General features: G+C 54.9%; 1 protein-coding gene across 2 annotated transcripts in view; it reads right to left on the reverse strand.

Moving 5' to 3' along the window:
* Positions 1 to 673: 673 nt before the first annotated feature.
* Aspscr1 (ASPSCR1 tether for SLC2A4, UBX domain containing) overlaps positions 674 to 17,744 on the reverse strand; it is a 39,632-nt gene continuing 22,561 nt past the window's right edge. For both annotated transcript variants that reach the window (XM_032912419.1, XM_032912420.1), the window contains exons 8-16: positions 8,051 to 8,190; positions 7,787 to 7,868; positions 6,947 to 7,013; positions 6,236 to 6,298; positions 5,751 to 5,803; positions 1,396 to 1,447; positions 1,113 to 1,182; positions 866 to 1,041; positions 674 to 776 (exon numbers count right to left, since the gene is read on the reverse strand). In XM_032912419.1, the coding sequence (XP_032768310.1) occupies positions 763 to 776; positions 866 to 1,041; positions 1,113 to 1,182; positions 1,396 to 1,447; positions 5,751 to 5,803; positions 6,236 to 6,298; positions 6,947 to 7,013; positions 7,787 to 7,868; positions 8,051 to 8,190 (717 nt within the window). In that variant the 3' untranslated portion in view covers positions 674 to 762. The remainder of the gene's footprint in view (positions 777 to 865; positions 1,042 to 1,112; positions 1,183 to 1,395; positions 1,448 to 5,750; positions 5,804 to 6,235; positions 6,299 to 6,946; positions 7,014 to 7,786; positions 7,869 to 8,050; positions 8,191 to 17,744) is intronic.

Below are 17,744 nucleotides of genomic sequence, written 5' to 3' on the forward strand. Positions count from 1 at the left end.
GAGACCCTGTGTCAGGACTGTGGCAGAACGGGAGGTCAAGTAGAGAAGGCAAATAATATGAAAGAACAACCTCTGCTCCCTAGAACAGACGAGGGCGACCTCTGAAGGCAATGGCCAGCCTGGATTGAGCTGGGTAGATAGAGCTGCTGAGTGCCTGCAACCCTCAACTCCACCCTGCCCCCCCACACACACACACAAATGGTGGGAAATGAGAGACTTCAGGAAGGAGCTGGCTGATGGGACACAGGACTCCAACCAGCCTAAGTGCTAGAACTGGACCTGCAGTCCCCGACTGAAGGCAAGGAGAAAGGGTTACCAGAACACCCCAGGCCAGGCTCAGCCAAAGGTAGCTCTGTGGTAAGTGCCTGTTTCCTCTTCTGGCTGCAGGCTAAAACATGATATGGCCCCAGGTTGTAGGCAATTTGCAAAGGGGGCTTCCTCCTACACTTCTGTCCCATCTGTAAAGGGGCTAAAGAGGCCAGATAAAAATGAAGAGAAGCTGGCCTGCCCAGGGTTCTGGCCTTCTCAGGCCTTCAGAGATACCTCAGCTTTTCAAAAACAGAATACTCCGTGGTCCAACCAAACTCCCAGGGTTCTTTGGGAAGCAATGAATGAGACTGAGCTAGAGGGAAGCCTGGGGGCCTTTTTTGCAGGAAAAAAGAAATCGGAGAGCTTTGAGAGAAGCGCGACTCTTTATTCCTGCTCGGGGTGGGTGGGGGTGGGTCCTGTGGCTGATGATGGACATCTCCAGGCTGGTGGCTCTCACCTCTTGCTGGCTGTGACGCAGACACAAGAATGATCACAAGCCCCTGGGCTCCTGCCCAGCCACCCTGCCCTACCCAGCTAGTCCATGGCAGACAGGCACCTGGCAGCTTCAGCCACTTGGGCACTTTGCCCAGGCTTCTCTTCACAGGCTGGGCTGTCCCTTGGATGGGCTCTGGGGGTCCCAGTGCCCCCTCCTCAGCGATTGGCTCAGAATCCAGGGACACAGGGTCAGGGGCTGGCAGCAGGGGTGGGGACCCGGCGGCCCGGGACATACACCTAGGGGTGAGAGTCCAAGGCCAGGTGGTGGGCACAGCCTTGGAGGGACTCCCAACCCCTCAGCAACTTACCTGGCCACCAGCACATCAGCCGTAGATGGGGAGACGGTGTGTTCTAGCAGCCCAGGTTCCAGGTAGAGACCTTCAGAAGCCAGAGCCTACCCTCAGCTATAGATGAAGCTTGCACTTTCACCCACACGCTGCCAGTGGGGTATGGCTAAGAAGATACCCCAGGGAGGTGAATCCTGGGCTGCAGTCCCCCAACCCAAGGACCTCAGAGTGAACACCTAAGGCATCTTGGCTTTGGGCATCAGGGAAAGTGGGATTCAGGGTGGGTCCTGCTGGCCTCACTCACCTGTTGGTTCTTCAGCTCCAAAGTGCACAAGCGCAGCAGGGAAGAGGTTTGCCTGCAGGGAGGGCAGGGATCAGGGGGCCAGATAGGGGGTGTTCCTCTAGCATTCTACCCATCATGGACCACAGGACAGCAGAGCACCAGTTGGGAGCCCCACTTGTCATTTGTGAGAATTGTGTCCTTCATGCCTGTCCCACTGCCCAGCTGTAGCACCAGCAAACTGTCAATGTCACTTGAGTTTATGACTCAGACACAGGAGGTCAGAGGGGACATAGGACCATTAGGGGGTAGGGGCGTCTGGGTCTCCTAGCCTGACACTGTCTAGGAACAGAAGTGGGAGAGAGATCTGTGTCCCTGTCCATCGATATACAACCCCTCCCCCTGCTTATGCAACAAAAACAAAAAAAAAACAAACAAACAAAACCAGAGTGAGGGAATATGGGTAGGAGCATCTCTAAGGTTAGGAATGTACGCCGTGCCTTGGGGACAGGAGTGTCCCGGGAGAGCAGGCCCCGGCAGGAGCTGCTCTGGAAATGCTTCCTGGTGAGATGCACCAGTCCAGGCAGGGTTGTTAACACTCTACTAAGTGGAAGCCAGAGCCAGGACCAGCCCAGGCTCCTTCTGTCCCACCCAAACAAGGACAGCCTTGAAAACACAACTGAATGCCCAGGATCAAAGGCTGTTAAACCACACCTATCCAAAAACCACACCAGTACCAAATCTGCTGGTGCTGCAGCTGGGCCTGATGGTGAAGGACGCAGTTCTCACAGACGAGAGGGGGCTCCTAACTGATGCTCTGCCATCCTGTGGTCCACCCATCCAAAGGGGGCAGAGGGTATGGCGCTTTGGTGCAGGAACTGGTCCGACTTTCTTGGGCACAGGTATGGGGTGGGAGCATAAAGTAGACAAGGTTGCTTCCTCTCTGACACCACTGAACACAAGGCTTTGAGTCCTCCTTATAGGGTGATGGAACAGCCCAGGGTTGCAGAAGCCCAAGAGGCCTTAGGATCACACATCAGAGTGTTTTCCTCTTTTTCAGACTTTGTGCCCAAGGGAGCTGGGGGCTGGGGCTAGCTGACGTGGCCAAAAGCTGAGGGCAGCCAGGAGTCTGGCAGGGCCTAGGAAGGGGCTGCAGCTGCAGGCTGAGGGCATTCTTTCCGTGCGGCTCCAGGCTCCTGTGAGTGCCACAGGCTGGAGGGGTGGGCGGGGTGGGTGGGGTTGGGGGATGTTAAAAGATTAATAAGAGCAAGCTTCAAAGGCCAGGCCTAGGAACGCTGAAACCTCAGCCTCCAGCCTCCAGCCGGCAACGAGGGACACAAACAAGGGCGGTGAATGCTTTGAAACGCAATTGTGAGGTCTACGATCAAAGCAGCATGAGAGGAGGCCTGTGGGGTAGGCGGGGGCTGCCCTAGTGGCCCTGGGAGGGCGCCTGTGGGGTGGGCGGGGGGCTGCCCTAGTGCCTCTGGGAAAGCGCCCGAAGGAAGCCAGGGATCCAAGCGGGGACATGGGGAGGACAGTGCTAGGGCCTTCCTCAGCCTAGAATGGCTTACCTCCCACCAAGGTAGCCTTGCAAGTAGCCAGCACCACCTTCTATACTTCTGCCAGCAACTGAGTGGTGTTCTCAGGCAGCCTGTGGCCCACTCTTTCTAGCAGTTCTGGGAGCCTGGCTGGCATGTCCACAAGGTCTTGTCTGTTTTCTACCAACACCAGTCGAGGGGGTTCCCTTTGGAGGTGACTGAGGAGGCTCCAAGGCTAGACCCGTACCTAGCAAGCAGTGCTTGGGAAGCTCAGCGAGGGCCAGGTAGAACCCAGAACACCGTGAGAGAAAAGGCCAGCTGTGGCTCTGTCCCCAAATGCCCACACCCAGCCCCAGATGGAAGAGAGGTGAGGGCGGTAGACTGTTGACATCAAGTCTGGGCCTGATCATGAACTAAGAATGAGCATTCCCAAGCTCTGTTACATCTCCTCTGCAACTGTGGACTGCCCTGCTGGATCACCTGAGACAGTGAGGACTTCTGCCCTCCTTTGCACCAAGGGAATAGCCCATCAATTTAGTTCATGCCCCAAAGGCTGGGTTTCTTGAACTGCCTGCCTGGTCTAAGCAAACACCAGACATTGCCAGGACCAAGCCTGTTCAAGGGAGGAGCAGCCAGACAGCCTATTGCTAGTGTCTCTTTCCAAGGGAGAAGGGATTACACGCCAATGGTAGGGGACAGGGAAGTCCCCAGTTCCCTCCCAGGCTGAGCCTCACCTGACTCAGCTGGGTATTAGGAGCACTCTGGCATTTTTCTGTTGTCAGCAGCTGAGTCCAGGGCCTACCTCACTCCTTACCTCTTCCTCTCTCTCAACTTGAAGATAAGATACTCTCAAGCTGGGGCAGGAAGTCAGGAGAGTATGGGGAAGGAACCCTCTTCTACAAAGGGGTCTTCTAAGCCCCTATGATCAGAACTCACCCTTCATCTAGTGTCTGCTGGAAGCTGAAACCCTTGCCTACTTGCTTGGGGTCCCAGGAACAAGGGAAGGTGCATAGAAGACCATTTCAATCAGTAAATGAGATTCCACCCTCTGCTTACTGCACAGTCCCTGCTGGGCCAATCTGCCCCATGTGGGAACTGACACTGGCCAGGATTCCAGGCTCTAACCCACCCATTCTCTCTACCCCTACTATGGACAAACACAGAAAAAGCAGTGGAACAGACTTAACTGTCTGACCACAAGTTTCAAGCTACACCCCTCTCCTTATCCTCCCAGGACTACTTAGAGCACAGGGAGAGGGATGAGGGTAGCAAATGACCAGCAGTTCCCAGAATACACCTACAAGGCAAGAAAGGCAAGACCTAGCCAAGCTTCAGAAAGCACAGCAGGCCAGGTGGGGCTGGGCACAGGACCGATAGGCTTTTCCCTGCTTTGCCTGTCTTCCTTCCCTATGGCTCCAACCAAATACTACTGATCTCCTAAACCTTGAGCAAAGGGGTGGGTTGGGGCACAGCAGGGAGCCCAGGCCTCAGGCCCAGAAAATTCACAGTGCAGGTGTGGGGGTCTGCACCCCACCTCTTTGTGGTTTAGTCTTCCCTGCCCCTATGCCCCTGCTCTCCTGGCCAGTGGCATCCCACATGGTCTAATGTAGACCAGCCCTGGGCAGCAGAGCCGAGCCTGGCCAGAGATGGGGAAAGACGCAGCTTCAAGGGCTGCTGCCAGCTAACCTACCCGAGGGGAGCAGGCTTCTTTCCCTCAGCAGCAGGAAGGGATGCCACCCCTTGGGAGGCCTGTGGCTCCAGGCAGAGCTGAAGGATGAAAGCAGCTGGTAGCAAGGGCAGAGTGTCACCAGGAATCAGGCAAAGGCAGGTGAGAGGCACCCTGTGGCTCGGGGAGGGGGTATGTGAATCCAGACTAGGGGAGGGGCTTGAGCGCTGGCCCTCAATCCCAAAGCATCTTCCAGATTCAATGTTTATCAACAAGCTGGCCAGGGAGGTAGGGAGGGGCAGAGATGAAGAGGGCCAGCGCCTGGAGGTTCATAAGCCGAGAAGAGAATCACGGGGTCACAGGCCACTCTGGGGACCTCCCAGATTTCCACTACGGCAGAACCGGTGGCTGTACTTCTGCCCTCAGCAGTCCCTGGTGAGCTTCCAGCTTGCTCCCTGCCCTGTCTCACCCTAATGGTGGCAGTTTTAGGCAGCCAGTGGTGCCTGTCGCCCCCAACCCAGACCTTTGTAGAGGCCTTCAGGCGCCTCTGTTGTTAATTAAAATATCTAAAGACTTTGAAAAGGAAACCATTAGACTACAGGGGCTAAGGAGGCCCCAGCTGCTCTCCCAAGGAGGGAAGGCAAGGCTTTCATTCCAATCCTCTGCCGGGTGCAGGGTCAAGTAGCCTCTGCCTTGGAGATCTTAGGGCCTGCAACCAGGGCATTCCTACCAAAGACTAGCAGGAGTTCAGGAGAAAGGTTGAGCTCCCGAAAGTGGCAGAGATGACAGCCAACAGCAGCCAAGGACCCCAGCCCTCTTGAGGTTCTGTACCACTCCTAGACCAGGCTGCCAGCCTCTTCCTCACCCAGGTGCTAAGGAGCTGGTGTCATACAGCAGCCCAGAGGCCAGGACCTTCAGGCGGCCCCAGCTGAGGACAGCAGGCCAGCTAGTTGGGCAGGCCAATCCCCACCCCGGGGCCAGGCAGGAAGCGGAGGAGGCTGGAAAGCCCAGTCAGAAACAACTTCAGAGGCCACTGCTCCCTCTGAATTCACCGGCTCTAAAGGCTTTATTACCCACTGCAGAGCCTGCCAGGGCTCCTTCCCAACCCAACCGCAGCATAGCGCCTGCCCTCCCAGCACAGCTAGCCCCAGCAGCACCCGTAAGGCAATTGGTACCTGAAAGAGAGTCAGCGTGTGGTCATCCAGGACCATTTTGGGTGGAGCAATGACTGTGGAGAGAGGGGATTGTCTTTTAGGACACTGGTAGCTTCCATGTGTCAGGGCAGACAGGCCTTAGTAGGTACTTGTGAATCACCTCTCAGGTCACAGGCTGTCCACCCACCTCTGCTGCTCACAGGGGTCCTCACCACCCTGGTGACAACCCTGTTCCTGGATCCAGTCCCTGTTGCAGCCTGAGCCACAGGGTGAGACTGGGAAAGAGGCCAAACTGGGAAGCTGGGCCCTGATATCAACTCCCTGCAAGAGGCCACAGGGTTGAATAGCTAGACAGCTTGGCTTCTAGAGCAAAAAACATCCTAAGTCCCAGTGCAGAGAGAAGGCTTGGCTTCTAGAGCAGAGAGAAGGTCACACCTTGCAGACTAAATTGAGGAAAAGAGTCAGAGCCAGAGGGAGGCAGAGGCCGCTGAGGAGCAGAGACTTACAGAGGTAAAAGGAAAGCTCGGGATTCCCCAGGTGGCTCCGAACAAAGTCTCGAAGGTCCCCCACTGTAGAGAAAGGGGAACAACACTCACTGTGAGATTCTGCTGGGAACCTAGGGACATGAGCCCCAGGGTTCCCCAGCAAAGCAGGCTGGGCTCCCTGTTGGCAGCCGCTAAACCCTGGATGTGAGGATTCCTCGGTGCATTCCTGCCATCCTAGGGGTTCAGTATGGTGGGAACTGCAGCACACACCACTTCTAGAATCCCCATCCTGATGCAAGAGAGGCTTCCTACCGACAGCCATGCCCTGGTAGGCCCACAGCATCCCCAGTACCTCTTGAGGACCCAACTCCTCAACCTGAACCTTGCCAGGTAGGAGTCCCCTCAGGCCTAGAACTACTTCATCCTCACTGTCTTAAAATAGTCCTCCAAGGTCCACTCCATCTCTGGTGGCTTCAATGGCTTCTTCTCAGAGAATTCCTACCTGCTCAAACACTGAGAATCATGAGCTCTGGGGACAGGCTTGAGCCTCTCGGAGAAGTAGCAGCTCAAGACCTGAACTGGTCCTGGAACCTCAGAGTCACCTGAACATCACAGGGAAAGGAGGGCAGCCTGTGGCTACCCCATCTTCCTAAAGCCCCAAAGGCGGGAGCTGTAGTCTGTGGTGGACAACAACCCAACAGGGCACAGGGTCACCCGACCCTGCAGACTCACCCGTCTCACTGGGGCGGAAGAAGCCCTGCAGGATGTACCGGTCAGGGAACAGGACCCTCAGCGCCACCTGTTGAGGAGCAAGTGAGAGGGACGTCATGGCACAGGGAGGCTCTCCCTGCTCCGTTCCTACTATAGTAACTGTCAGCTACCCCAGGCCTGGATTTCCCCATGCTCAATACATCTGAGCTCAAGAAAGGAGTCAATGCCCAACACATGAACATGTGCACCTTAAAAGCTCACCGAGGCGGCACAGTCCTATAACTCTCCTGTCAGAAATCACAGTTATCTCTGCCTATAAAGTAAATCTGAAGCCAGCAGCAGCGTGGACTAAATGAGCCCCCGTGTGAATGAACGAATGAATGAACGAACGTAACACATCCTGTGTGTGTCCCAATCTGTCCTGATGGCTGGGTGTGGTACTGCACACTTGAAATCCAATGCTTACGAGGTGGAGGTGGAACACTAAGTTCTGAGCCCACCAAACAACAACAACAAGGCAAACAAAAATGAAGATTTTTGCTCATCACAGGGTTAGAGAATGGTCAGTGGTAAAGCAGCACTTGCCTAGCATGTACAAGGCCAAGTTCAATTCAGTACTACCAAAAAAAAAAAAAAAAAAAGAGCTTTTCATCATGAAATGCTGAGGGGTGGGCTGGCTAGTCCTGAGACTCAGCACACAAGCCTATCATGACGCCTACTCAACCAAGGACAAGTCCACGTGGTGGTGGTGCTCTGCGACCCTGGGGCTGCCTAGCCTGTGAACCAACTACCTGAGTGGATGTTGCAGTCACTTCCTGGGGCAAGTCCTTCCCATAGGAACTTAAGGAAGTCATTGCTCACCTTTGGGTAGCGTTCCAGTTTCTCCTTCATCTGTGCCTCCCTGAAAGCCTTGGTCACTAAGGGAGCTTCTTCCAGACGCTTCCTGTGGTGAAGAGGGTCTCGGTCTCAACAGAAAAGCTCCTTAGTCTTGAGCAGGAAAAACAAACACCTTCCCCCTTGCTCTCCACAGTCCTAAGGGCTATTCTCCCTCAAGACAGTAGGAAAGGATCAGGTGAAGCCACAGAGGAAAGCCATGGAGATGACTACAGGCCCAGGGGCACCCACCGCTCACTCTTGAGCTGGGCCAGGCGTCTCCTCACATCATCCACGGTCACCTCAAAAAACTCGTCAGGCACCTCTGCTGGCCAAGGCTGTAGCAAGTCCTCTAGGTCAGGGTGGCACACCACAGGATCTCGGTCAACGGGCTGTGAATAGAGGAATTCAGTTGACATGGCTTCACCATGTATGTGTGCGTGTATGTGCCTGTGTTTCCACAGTAGAATAGCCATAAGACTCATCATCCCAGCGAACCATCTCAAAACCAGAGGGCCACAGTAGGGCTTGGAGAAGTAGTATTTAGAAGTCTTGATGTGGAGATGCTCAGCCCTCAGTGGGCATCAGTGCTGCCCATGGGAACTCAACTTCAGGCAAGACCAGAAGTGTCCTAACATACTTCTTGCCTCAATGGAAGAACCTCAAGTTCAGGAAACCAACTTGGGGAGCTGCACCCCTGTTGGAGGCCACGTCAGGGGTTCCAGAAAGGAGGAACAGTGGAAGCCACCAAATTAGAGTGTTGGCAAAAACCCCAGCCAGCTGCCCCTACTGCCCTCTTGCAGTCACAGCCCCAAAGCCAGGCTGACTCCACCTCTCCCTCCCTAGGGAGCAGCTAGCTGGCCTTCGCTCTGCCCACCCAGGGACAGAGGAAGGGCTAGCGTCACTCCTAATTGGCATCAATGGCAATGAAAATTACAAGGCAGGCCCAGTCCATTTGCGGTGCCCAGGAGGGTGGGATACCTCCTCTGTGCTGGGGCCACCCCATGGAGCCAGGCCTGACCAAGGTGCCAGTTGGGCTGGCAGAGCCCATGTTGGGTCCTGTCCTGCAGAAAAAACAGCTGTAATGCCATGAGCCAGGCCCTGAAATGCTGACAACTTGGGGACAGGTTGTCTGGCTCTAAGAACAAGCTTCCCCTTGCCCTCCAGCAGCCTTTCACAGTACCATCATTCTAAAGATGTCTTCAGGCCCAGAGAGATTGACCCTAGCCAGGCCCAAGGTACTTACCCTTAATATATCCACACTGGGTATATTTTGATGTATACCTGTCCCAGATGTCTCCTTGGAAGTTCCCTCATTTGTCACTGTCCGTGGACACCATATCCCTACAATCTACTAAGCTTTGTTATATTGTTCTAACCATGGAGCCCATTTGACCTCAGGCCACATGGGTAGGAAAGGCTGGCTAAGGCCTGGGCAGAGAGTCACAGGTGGCTAACCATGGACCCAGGGGGCTGCCCCTTCAAAGCCACAGCCATGGAGTAGCCATCGTAGGCAGTCTGCTCCAAAGGTCTTTACCACATGATGCCAGGTGCCAGGCTGCCCCCATGGCCACAGTTTCTGCATTCCAGCAGGGCCATGGGCTTGCCCAGGCTCCAGGGGGAGGGCAGAATGTAGGCACATCCTGAGCTATAAGCAACAGTTTCCATGGACAGCCAGTCTAGGCTGGGTGGTGGCAATCTGGGATTCGAGAGCAAATGTAGCCTCAGGCACTCAGGCTAAAAAAACTGAAGGAACTCGGGGCAGGCTTTCTTGCTGCCAGTTCAGAACCCTCCCTAAGGAACAGCCTGGAGATGGCAGGGAAGAGAGTGGCTTGTTAGATGCTTCTAGGGCAGGGCACATAGGAACATCAGTACTGCACTGTCCAGGAGCTGCTGAATTTAGTCAGAAAAGTAAAATTGGCACCTTTGATTGTTTTGGACCTTTCTTGCTCTACTCAGGAAAACTATCTACCACAAAGCACCAGGAGCCCAGGGACCAGGAAGCACTGGGGTAAAGGGTCTACTGGATCCTACTGGCAAAGATCAGGCCAAGTGAGCTGCTACAGAAGGGTCCAAGGCTCCAGAATCTTCCATGACACCTCACGAGGTCTGCGGCTGGCTGGCAGGAAGCATCACACTGCCACCAGTGGCAGCAGGGGGAGACTGAGAACTCAGTGGAGAAGCTCCACCAGCCTCACAATCTTCCCTAGACAGCTTCCATCCCAGAACCACTGGGCAGGCAGGGGCTGCAGCAGGCCAGTCAGCAGCACAGAGGTCACACAGCTGTCCCCCGCCATGCCTGACCCTGTTTACTCAGGATGCTCTGCCAGTGCCAGGCTCCCATCTCCATCCTGACAGTTTTACACATGATTCCCATCCTAGGTACTTATGGAGACAGTTTTGGATACAGAACTCATATCTGGAGGTGAAATATCAGGAGAAAGAAAGCGCACAGGGACAGCTGTGAAGGACAGTCAAGCCTGACAAGCCCAGAGAGACAAAGCATCACTGGTGCCTAGAGGAGAGGAAAGCCTGTCCTGTCATTCCTGCAACAGAATGGTCAGAACCCAAGATAACACCCTAGAACTCTCCTGTGCTGCGGGAGGACACAAAAGGCCATAGCCCACCGGGCTGAGGCTAGGAAGCTAAAGGGCTCCTGGGAGCACAATGAGAACCTGGGCAGGAGACTCCCAAGGACAAGCCAGGCCTTCAGAACAAGGAGCTCAGTGTGAGGGCATCTTAAAGAGCCTTTCCCCAGGAGGCCCATGCATGTCGGGGCCAAGTCCTCAAAATAAGCATACAGGGTCAGGGCATATTATGGCTGCTTTGTGACTGGTGAAGAAACTGAGGCACAGAGTGCCTGTAAAGTGTACGTAAAGGGTGGGTGGACTCCCTTCCCTGTCTGTGAGGCTATGATAGACTGACACTGGGTGGAAGAGCCCTTCCCAGAACTCACATAGGAGGCTTTGACTCCAGGGAACCTAGGAACACAACAGATTCTGAGTCCTGGTTAGCAGTGAGGGTCTTGCACACTGACAGAAAAGAGGAAAGGTTGGCAAGAAATAGCCAGGAAGAGTTTATCAGGACAGAAAGCAGTAGTCTCCCATATCCCACATCCTCAAATTCCACCACACCTGACCCCAAGCAATTGAGAACTAGGGCACAGGAGGCACATAGGCGAGCACCCCTATGAGACAGGTGGGCATTGCTGTAAGCAAACTCCAGGCTGGAACCACCCCCAGGTCAGATCACTCCAAGCAGAGAAGGAAGAAAGCTCAATGTATCCTGGCCTGGCCAGCCCTGGCAGGGTCTCGTGGCCACAGGATACCCTACTCATATCAGAAATGGCCTGCCCAAGCTCCCTCTTTTGACAGTGATTTTCCAGGATGAGATGACAGATGAAGAAAACATGTGAACACTATTTAGAGGTGACCTCAACCTCAGATTTTCCAGCTTCTCCATCAACGGTCGCCTGCTCCCTTTGCTTGCTCTTCCTCATCCCAGCCAGCGGGTGCTGACAATGGCTTTGGTGAGAGGGAATGTGAAGCGTTTCCCTTGAGGCTTTGAGCTTACATGAATCACTGCAAGAGGGATGCAGGCCAAACCTCCGAGTTACTCACAGGGCTCAGCCACCCTCGGGAGGGAGGGAGAGAGGCGCCTGAGCACATGGACACCATCAAAGGCCCTGGACGACGCAGCCGGACACAGTTGTGCCAGAGTCCAAGGCCAGACTGACTCAGGCTTGGGGGCAGCATAGGGGTGCTGCCCCTCTCCAAGATACCTACAGGGAAGTGCCACCCCAGCACACAACACCACTGGCTCCTAGGGCAGGTTTCCATTTTCATGTATATTTTTCTTAACTGCTCAGCTTCTCTACTGTGGATCTGAATTACTTCCATTTGGTCTTAAAAAAATTGACCAAAGCTCTTTTAAAAAGAAGAGAGTGAGGGGCTGGGGATTTAGCTCAGTGGTAGAGCGCTTACCTAGGAAGCGCAAGGCCCTGGGTTCGGTCCCCAGCTCTGAAAAAAAAAAAAAAAGAAGAGAGTGCAGCAGGGTATGGTGCACATGTTTAATTCCAGCACTCTGAAGGCAGAGGCAGGTGAATCTGTGAGTACAAGGTTAACCTGGTCTACAGAGCAAGTTCCAGGACAGCCAAAGTTAGAGAAAAACCCATCTTCAAACAAACAAACAGGGGCTGGAGAGATGGCTCAGTGGTTAAGAGAACTGACTGCTCTTTCAGAGGTCCTGAGTTCAATTCCCAGCAACCACGTGGTGGCTCACGACCATCTGTACCCTCTTCTGGTGTGTCTGAAGATAGCGACAGTGTACTTATATATAATAAATAAATCTTAAAAAAAACAAACAAACAAATCCAAACAAACAGACAGACAGAGTGCAGTTTCAGACTCTCAGCCACAGCAGTGACACGTGAACATTTGGAGTATTTCTGCCAAGCACTGTAAGCATATACATCACGTCTCTAAAAGTAACGGCTCGACCAGGAAAGGGAGGGCAGGGACTGGCCCAGACTGGCAGCTGCTCCTGGGGGCTCCGGAAAGATAAACCTCCATGTTGGGTCTAGTGGTACACAGCTATAATCCTAGTACTAAGGAGGCAGAGGCAGAAGGACCTCTATGAGTTCAAGGCAAGCCTGGTCTACATAGTAAATTCCAGGCCAGCCAAGGCTACATAAAAGTCTAAAAACCAAGACAAATAAGAAAGATAAATATTCAAGATAGGAGCAAAGACTGGAACACTCACACAATACAAACTGGGAGCCCAGGTTAGGGGAACAAGTGGGAGGTCCTTGTTTTACTGGACCATTCTCTACTACACTTGTTCAGTGAGCAGTAGGCCCTGGAGTCACTCAGTGAAGCTTAAGCACCTGCAAAACCAACCAGAAAGGAACTTGGAGAGGTAATTTAGCAGTTAAGATCATGTACTGCTCTTACAGAAAACTGAAGTTCACTGACCAGAACTCATGGAACTCCAGCTCCACAGACCCAACGCCCTCTTCTGGAATGTATGGGTACTGCAGTGATACACATATACCCCCCACAGACACACACACACACACACTCACACACAAAAAATGCCCTCTTCTGGCATGTGTGGGTACTGCAGCAATGCACATATACCCCCCAACAGAGACATGCACACAGGCACACACACACACACACACACACACACACACACACACACACCACACACACACGCACTCACGCACAGATGCACAGAATACATTACTGAAAATAAAGATAAGCTGGCATGGTAACACACGCCTTTAATCCCAGCAGTCAGGAGGCAGAGACAAGTAGATCTCTGTGAATTTGACACTAAGCTTGGTCTACATAGCAAGTTCCAGGTCAGCCAAAACTACATAGTGAGACCCTAGTCCCAAAACAAACAAGCAAACAAATGAATAAATACAAACAAAAAAACTTTAAAGCAAAACAAATGAACAAGTGGCCCAGATACTCCCAGTGGACTTTCCAATGAAGGAGTGGCCTGCAGCTCTCAAAAGAAGTGGGCTTGATCCTCAGAGCCTGAGAGCTATCCATAAGCACACAAGCACAGCGGGCCTATTGACAGAAACCCCTAGGGCAAAGAAGAGCAAACAGACTCAGAGTCCCCATCCTGGGCACCGGACTCCAGCCATCCACAGAAACCTGCCACCCTGCCTGCCCCGCCTGACATTCAGTGGTCCAGGTGGGTATTCTCACTAAGTTTGGCACAGCAACTTTCTTCATACTTCCCATCCCCCTACCCCCTTCCAGCCCCATTAGTACTAACCAGTCACCAGCCCAGGGTGCAGAGGGTGAAGGCCAGACTGAGCAGGGTATGTGGGACAGCCACGAAGGAAATCCCCTGAGGGGGAGGGGCAGGCCGGCCAGGGGCAGCTAGACCTGCCCAGGAGGACCCAGGGCCTTTGATCAGGGTTGGCCCCTGTGCCAGCTGCTGGGGAGGCTACAGGCATGGGGGTGTGTATGCTGTGATCGGCCTGCAAGTGCGTAGAGCTACAAGGCGGCCTCCTGGGCTGTGGAGGGACTTCAAAGGACATGGCCAGGGGGCGCCGGGCAGCCCCAGCCTCTCCCAGAGCCCGGTTCTGATCGCCAGTAAAACTACCTTCTAATAATTAATGTCTGACATCAAAGGCAGGAACCGCCAGGCTCTGTGAACCATCCCGGGCCTCAGCGAGGACCTGCCTGTATTTTATCCTGTCTCTTTCTTCTGAGTCTTTATTTAAATCCAAAAACCACACACAGGCAAAACATTAATGGGAAACTTGGAAACTCTTTTTGATTACTAAAGTGTACCTTTGAAGTTCCCCAAAAAAGTTCTGTTTTGTTCCCGTCCCCCTCCCCCCAAGACTGAGTAGGGACACAAAGCAGATGCATGTGGCCAGCCAGCCCTCTGGGTGTGGGGCTGCTGGTGACAAGAAGCACAAGGGGGGTGGGGGGAGACGACACACGCTCCACAATCAATCAGCTGCCCAGGCTCCCAGATCAAAGGCTGGAGGAGCACAAGCAGAGCATGCGCACCCTCCATGGAACAAGCCCTGCTGGCTGGGGGCCCTGGATTCAGTGCTTAGGGCTATGCTAGGATCCTGACACAGGGACAGCGACTGCTTGCCTGGCAAGCTGACCAGGCTGGCTGCTCTGACTGATGCACTCATATACAGTACAGGACATGGGATTCAACTGGCATGGAAGTAACGAGAGGCTGAAAATTGGCACCTTCAGGGTAGGAGAAAGACACAGCTGCCCTGCCCCTTAACAGAGTCATGGATCTATTTTTAGTCTGACTGTGGATGGACCCAGGAACTTCATACCAGCCAAACATCACAGGGCAGGAACCAGCAAGGTTCCTGAAGGAGAAGGCAGGTCCTTCCACCTTCTCTGTTCCAGGATACTTCATAAGGACAGTTTTGGGGTTCAGGGCCATGAGCAAATAGATAATCAAGGCACTAAAGAGGTACACAAGAGTGACAACCCACCCGCTATGGACACAGGTAACCGACCTCCCCCCTCAGGTGTGAAGACGGGGCAGGAGTAAGAGCCCTAAGCAGAAGTGTCAGGTTGGCACCAGCACTGACCTGTCACTGACCACCGACAGTGTCAGCCCCACAGTGGTGGGCTCAATGCACCGTGCCCTGTATTCTAGTATACACTATCATACCCTCAGCCCCAACATTATGAGCTGTCCTCAGAGTCACCAGGACCGAGATATCATGCCACAACTCCCACAGTTGTGGGCACAGGAGTGAAGCAGGTGAGATCTGGGCTAACAAGCAGGATACACAAGAAGGCCTTGCCTCACAATACACTGCCCACCTCAGCAGCACACACAGGACATGAGGTGGAAGCAAGTATTAGCCATAAAGACAAACTCTGAGAAAGACACATCAGATGAGCCAAGAAGGGGAACGTTTGTTTTTTATTTCCATTTTTAAATAAAGATTCATGAGGCCAGGAATGGTGGTCAGGTGGTCACACCTCTAACCCCAACACTCAGGAGGATTTCTGTGAGTTTGAGGCCAACCGGTCTACAAAGAGAGTCCAGGACAGCCAGGGCTACACAGAGAAACCCCAAAAATGTCAAAATAAAAAATAAAGCTTCATAGACAGGAAAATCACCAAGTGTGAAAAGTCACCCTCGCCCAAGTTACAAGGAAGACCCGTCAATATCCTAACACCAGTAGGAGATTCAGGAAAGGAAGGTAAGTACTACAGCTAGGCCTGCCTTACTTGGCAGACATGCTGGCCCAGCCCTAGGTCAACTGGGCTGTTATCACTTCCTCCCCAAGTCCAACACTGGACCCCTTTGGTCTCCAGCCTGTTCTAGGCCTCTTCTACCTCCTCCAAAGTCCATAGGTGCCTCAACCACTTCCACTGAGGATGCTGAGGCTTAAACAGCCTAGCTATGGGGGAGGGGGGTGTCTATGTAAGGTGAGAAGATGCAAGCAGACTGGGGCCAGGGCAGGAGCAGCCAGGATAAGTCAGCCAAAGGCTCGGGGAGCCCGCCAGAGGTAGGGCTTGCAGAGGCCAAGCCATGATGCCAGAGTGAGTTCCAGGACAGCTAGGGCTACACAGAGAGACCCTGTCTGCCCCCCACCCACCCACCCCCACCCCAATTAAGTACTTTCTTGATCCCAGGCTTGTTCCAGGCTGGAAAAGAGGAGGAAGGAAGGAAGGGAGGGGAGGGGAGGGAGGGAGGGGAGGGGGGAGGGAGGGAGGAGGGAGGAAGGAGGAAGGAGGGGAGGGAGGAGGGAGGGAGGAGGAGGAGGAGGAGGGGAGGGAGGGGAGAAGGAAGGGGGGGAAGGGAGGAGGGGAGGAAGGGAAGGAAGGAAGGAAGGAAGGAGGGAAGGAAGGAAGGAAGGAAGGAAGGAAGGAGGGGGGGAAGGAGGAAGGAAGGAAGGAAGGAAGGAAGGAAGGAAGGAAGGGAGGGAGGAAGGAAGGGAGGGAAGGGAGGGAGGGGAGAAGGGGGAAGGAGGAGGGAGGAAGGGAGAAGGAGGAGGGAGGGAGGGAGGGGAGGAGGAAGGAAGGAAGGAAGGAAGGAAGGAAGGAGGGAGGAGGAGGAAGGAAGGGAGGAGGAAGGAAGGAGGGAGGGAGGGGAGGAGGGAGGGGGGAGGGAAGGAGGGAGGAGGGAGGAGGAAGGAGGGAGGAGAGAGGAGGAGAGAGGAGGGAGGAGGAAGGAGGGAGGAAGGAGGGAGGAGGGAGGAGGGAGGAGGAAGGGGGAGGGAGGAAGGAGGAGGAAGGAAGGAGGGGAGGGAGGGAGGGAGGGAGGAGGAAGGAAGGAGGAGGGAGGAAGGAGGAAGGAGGGAGGAAGGAGGGAGGGAGGAGGGAGGGAGGAAGGAAGGAGGGAGGGGAGGGAGGGAGGGAGGAAGGAAGGAGGGAGGAAGGAAGGAGGGAGGGGGAGAAGGAGGAGGGAGGAGGGGGGAGGGGAAGAGGGAGGGAGGGAAGGAGGGAGGGGAGGGAGGAAGGGAGGAGGAAGGGAGGAAGGAGGAGGAGGGGGAGGAAGGAAGGAGGGAGGGGAGGGAGGGGAGGAAGGGAGGGAGGGGAGGGAAGAGGAGAAGGAAGGGGGAGAGGGGGAGGGAAGGAGGGAGGGAAGGGAGGGGGGAGGGAGGGAAGGAGGGAGGGAGGGAGGAGGAAGGAGGGAGGGAGGGAGGGGAGGGAAGGAAGGAGGGAGGGGAAGGGAGGGGAGGGAGGGAGGGAGGGGAGGAGGAGGAAGGAGGAGGGAGGGAGGGAAGAAGGAAGGGGAAGGAAGGGGGAGAGGAAGGAAGGAAGGAGGGAGGAGGGAAGGAAGGAAGGGAGGGAGGGAGGAAGGAAGGGAGGGAGGGAGGGAGGAAGGGAGGAAGGGAGGAAGGGAGGAAGGGAGGGAGGAAGGGAAGGGAGGGAGGGAGGAAGGGAGGGAGGAAGGGAGGAAGGAAGGAAGGGAGGGAGGGAGGGAGGAAGGAGGGAGGAGGGAGGAGGAGGGAGGAGGAGGAAGGAAGGAAGGAGGAGGAGGGAGGAGGAAGGAAGGGGAAGGAAGGAAGGAGGAGGGAGGGAAGGAGGGGAAGGAGGGAGGGGAAGGAAGGAGGGAGGGAGGAGGGAGGAGGGAGGGGGAGGAAGGAAGGAAGGAGGAGGGAGGAGGAGGAGGAAGGAAGGAAGGAGGAAGGAGGAGGGAGGGAGGAGGATGGAGAGGAAGAGGGAGGGGGGGGAGGGGAGGAGGAGGGAGGGAGGAGGAAGGAAGGAAGGAAGGAGGGAGGAAGGAGGGGAGGGGAGGGAGGAAGGAAGGGGAGGGAGGAGGGAGGGAGGGGAGGGAGGAGGGGAGGGAAGGAGGGAGGGAGGGAGGAAGGAGGGAGGGGGAGGGAGGAAGGAGGGGAGGGGGGAGGGAGGGAAGGAGGGAGGGAGGGAGGGAGGGAGAGAGAGAGAGAGAGAGAAGGGGGAGGGAAGGAAGGAAGGAA

Source organism: Rattus rattus, chromosome 9 (genome assembly GCF_011064425.1).
Source record: "Rattus rattus isolate New Zealand chromosome 9, Rrattus_CSIRO_v1, whole genome shotgun sequence".
Taxonomy (NCBI): Eukaryota; Metazoa; Chordata; class Mammalia; order Rodentia; family Muridae; genus Rattus; species Rattus rattus.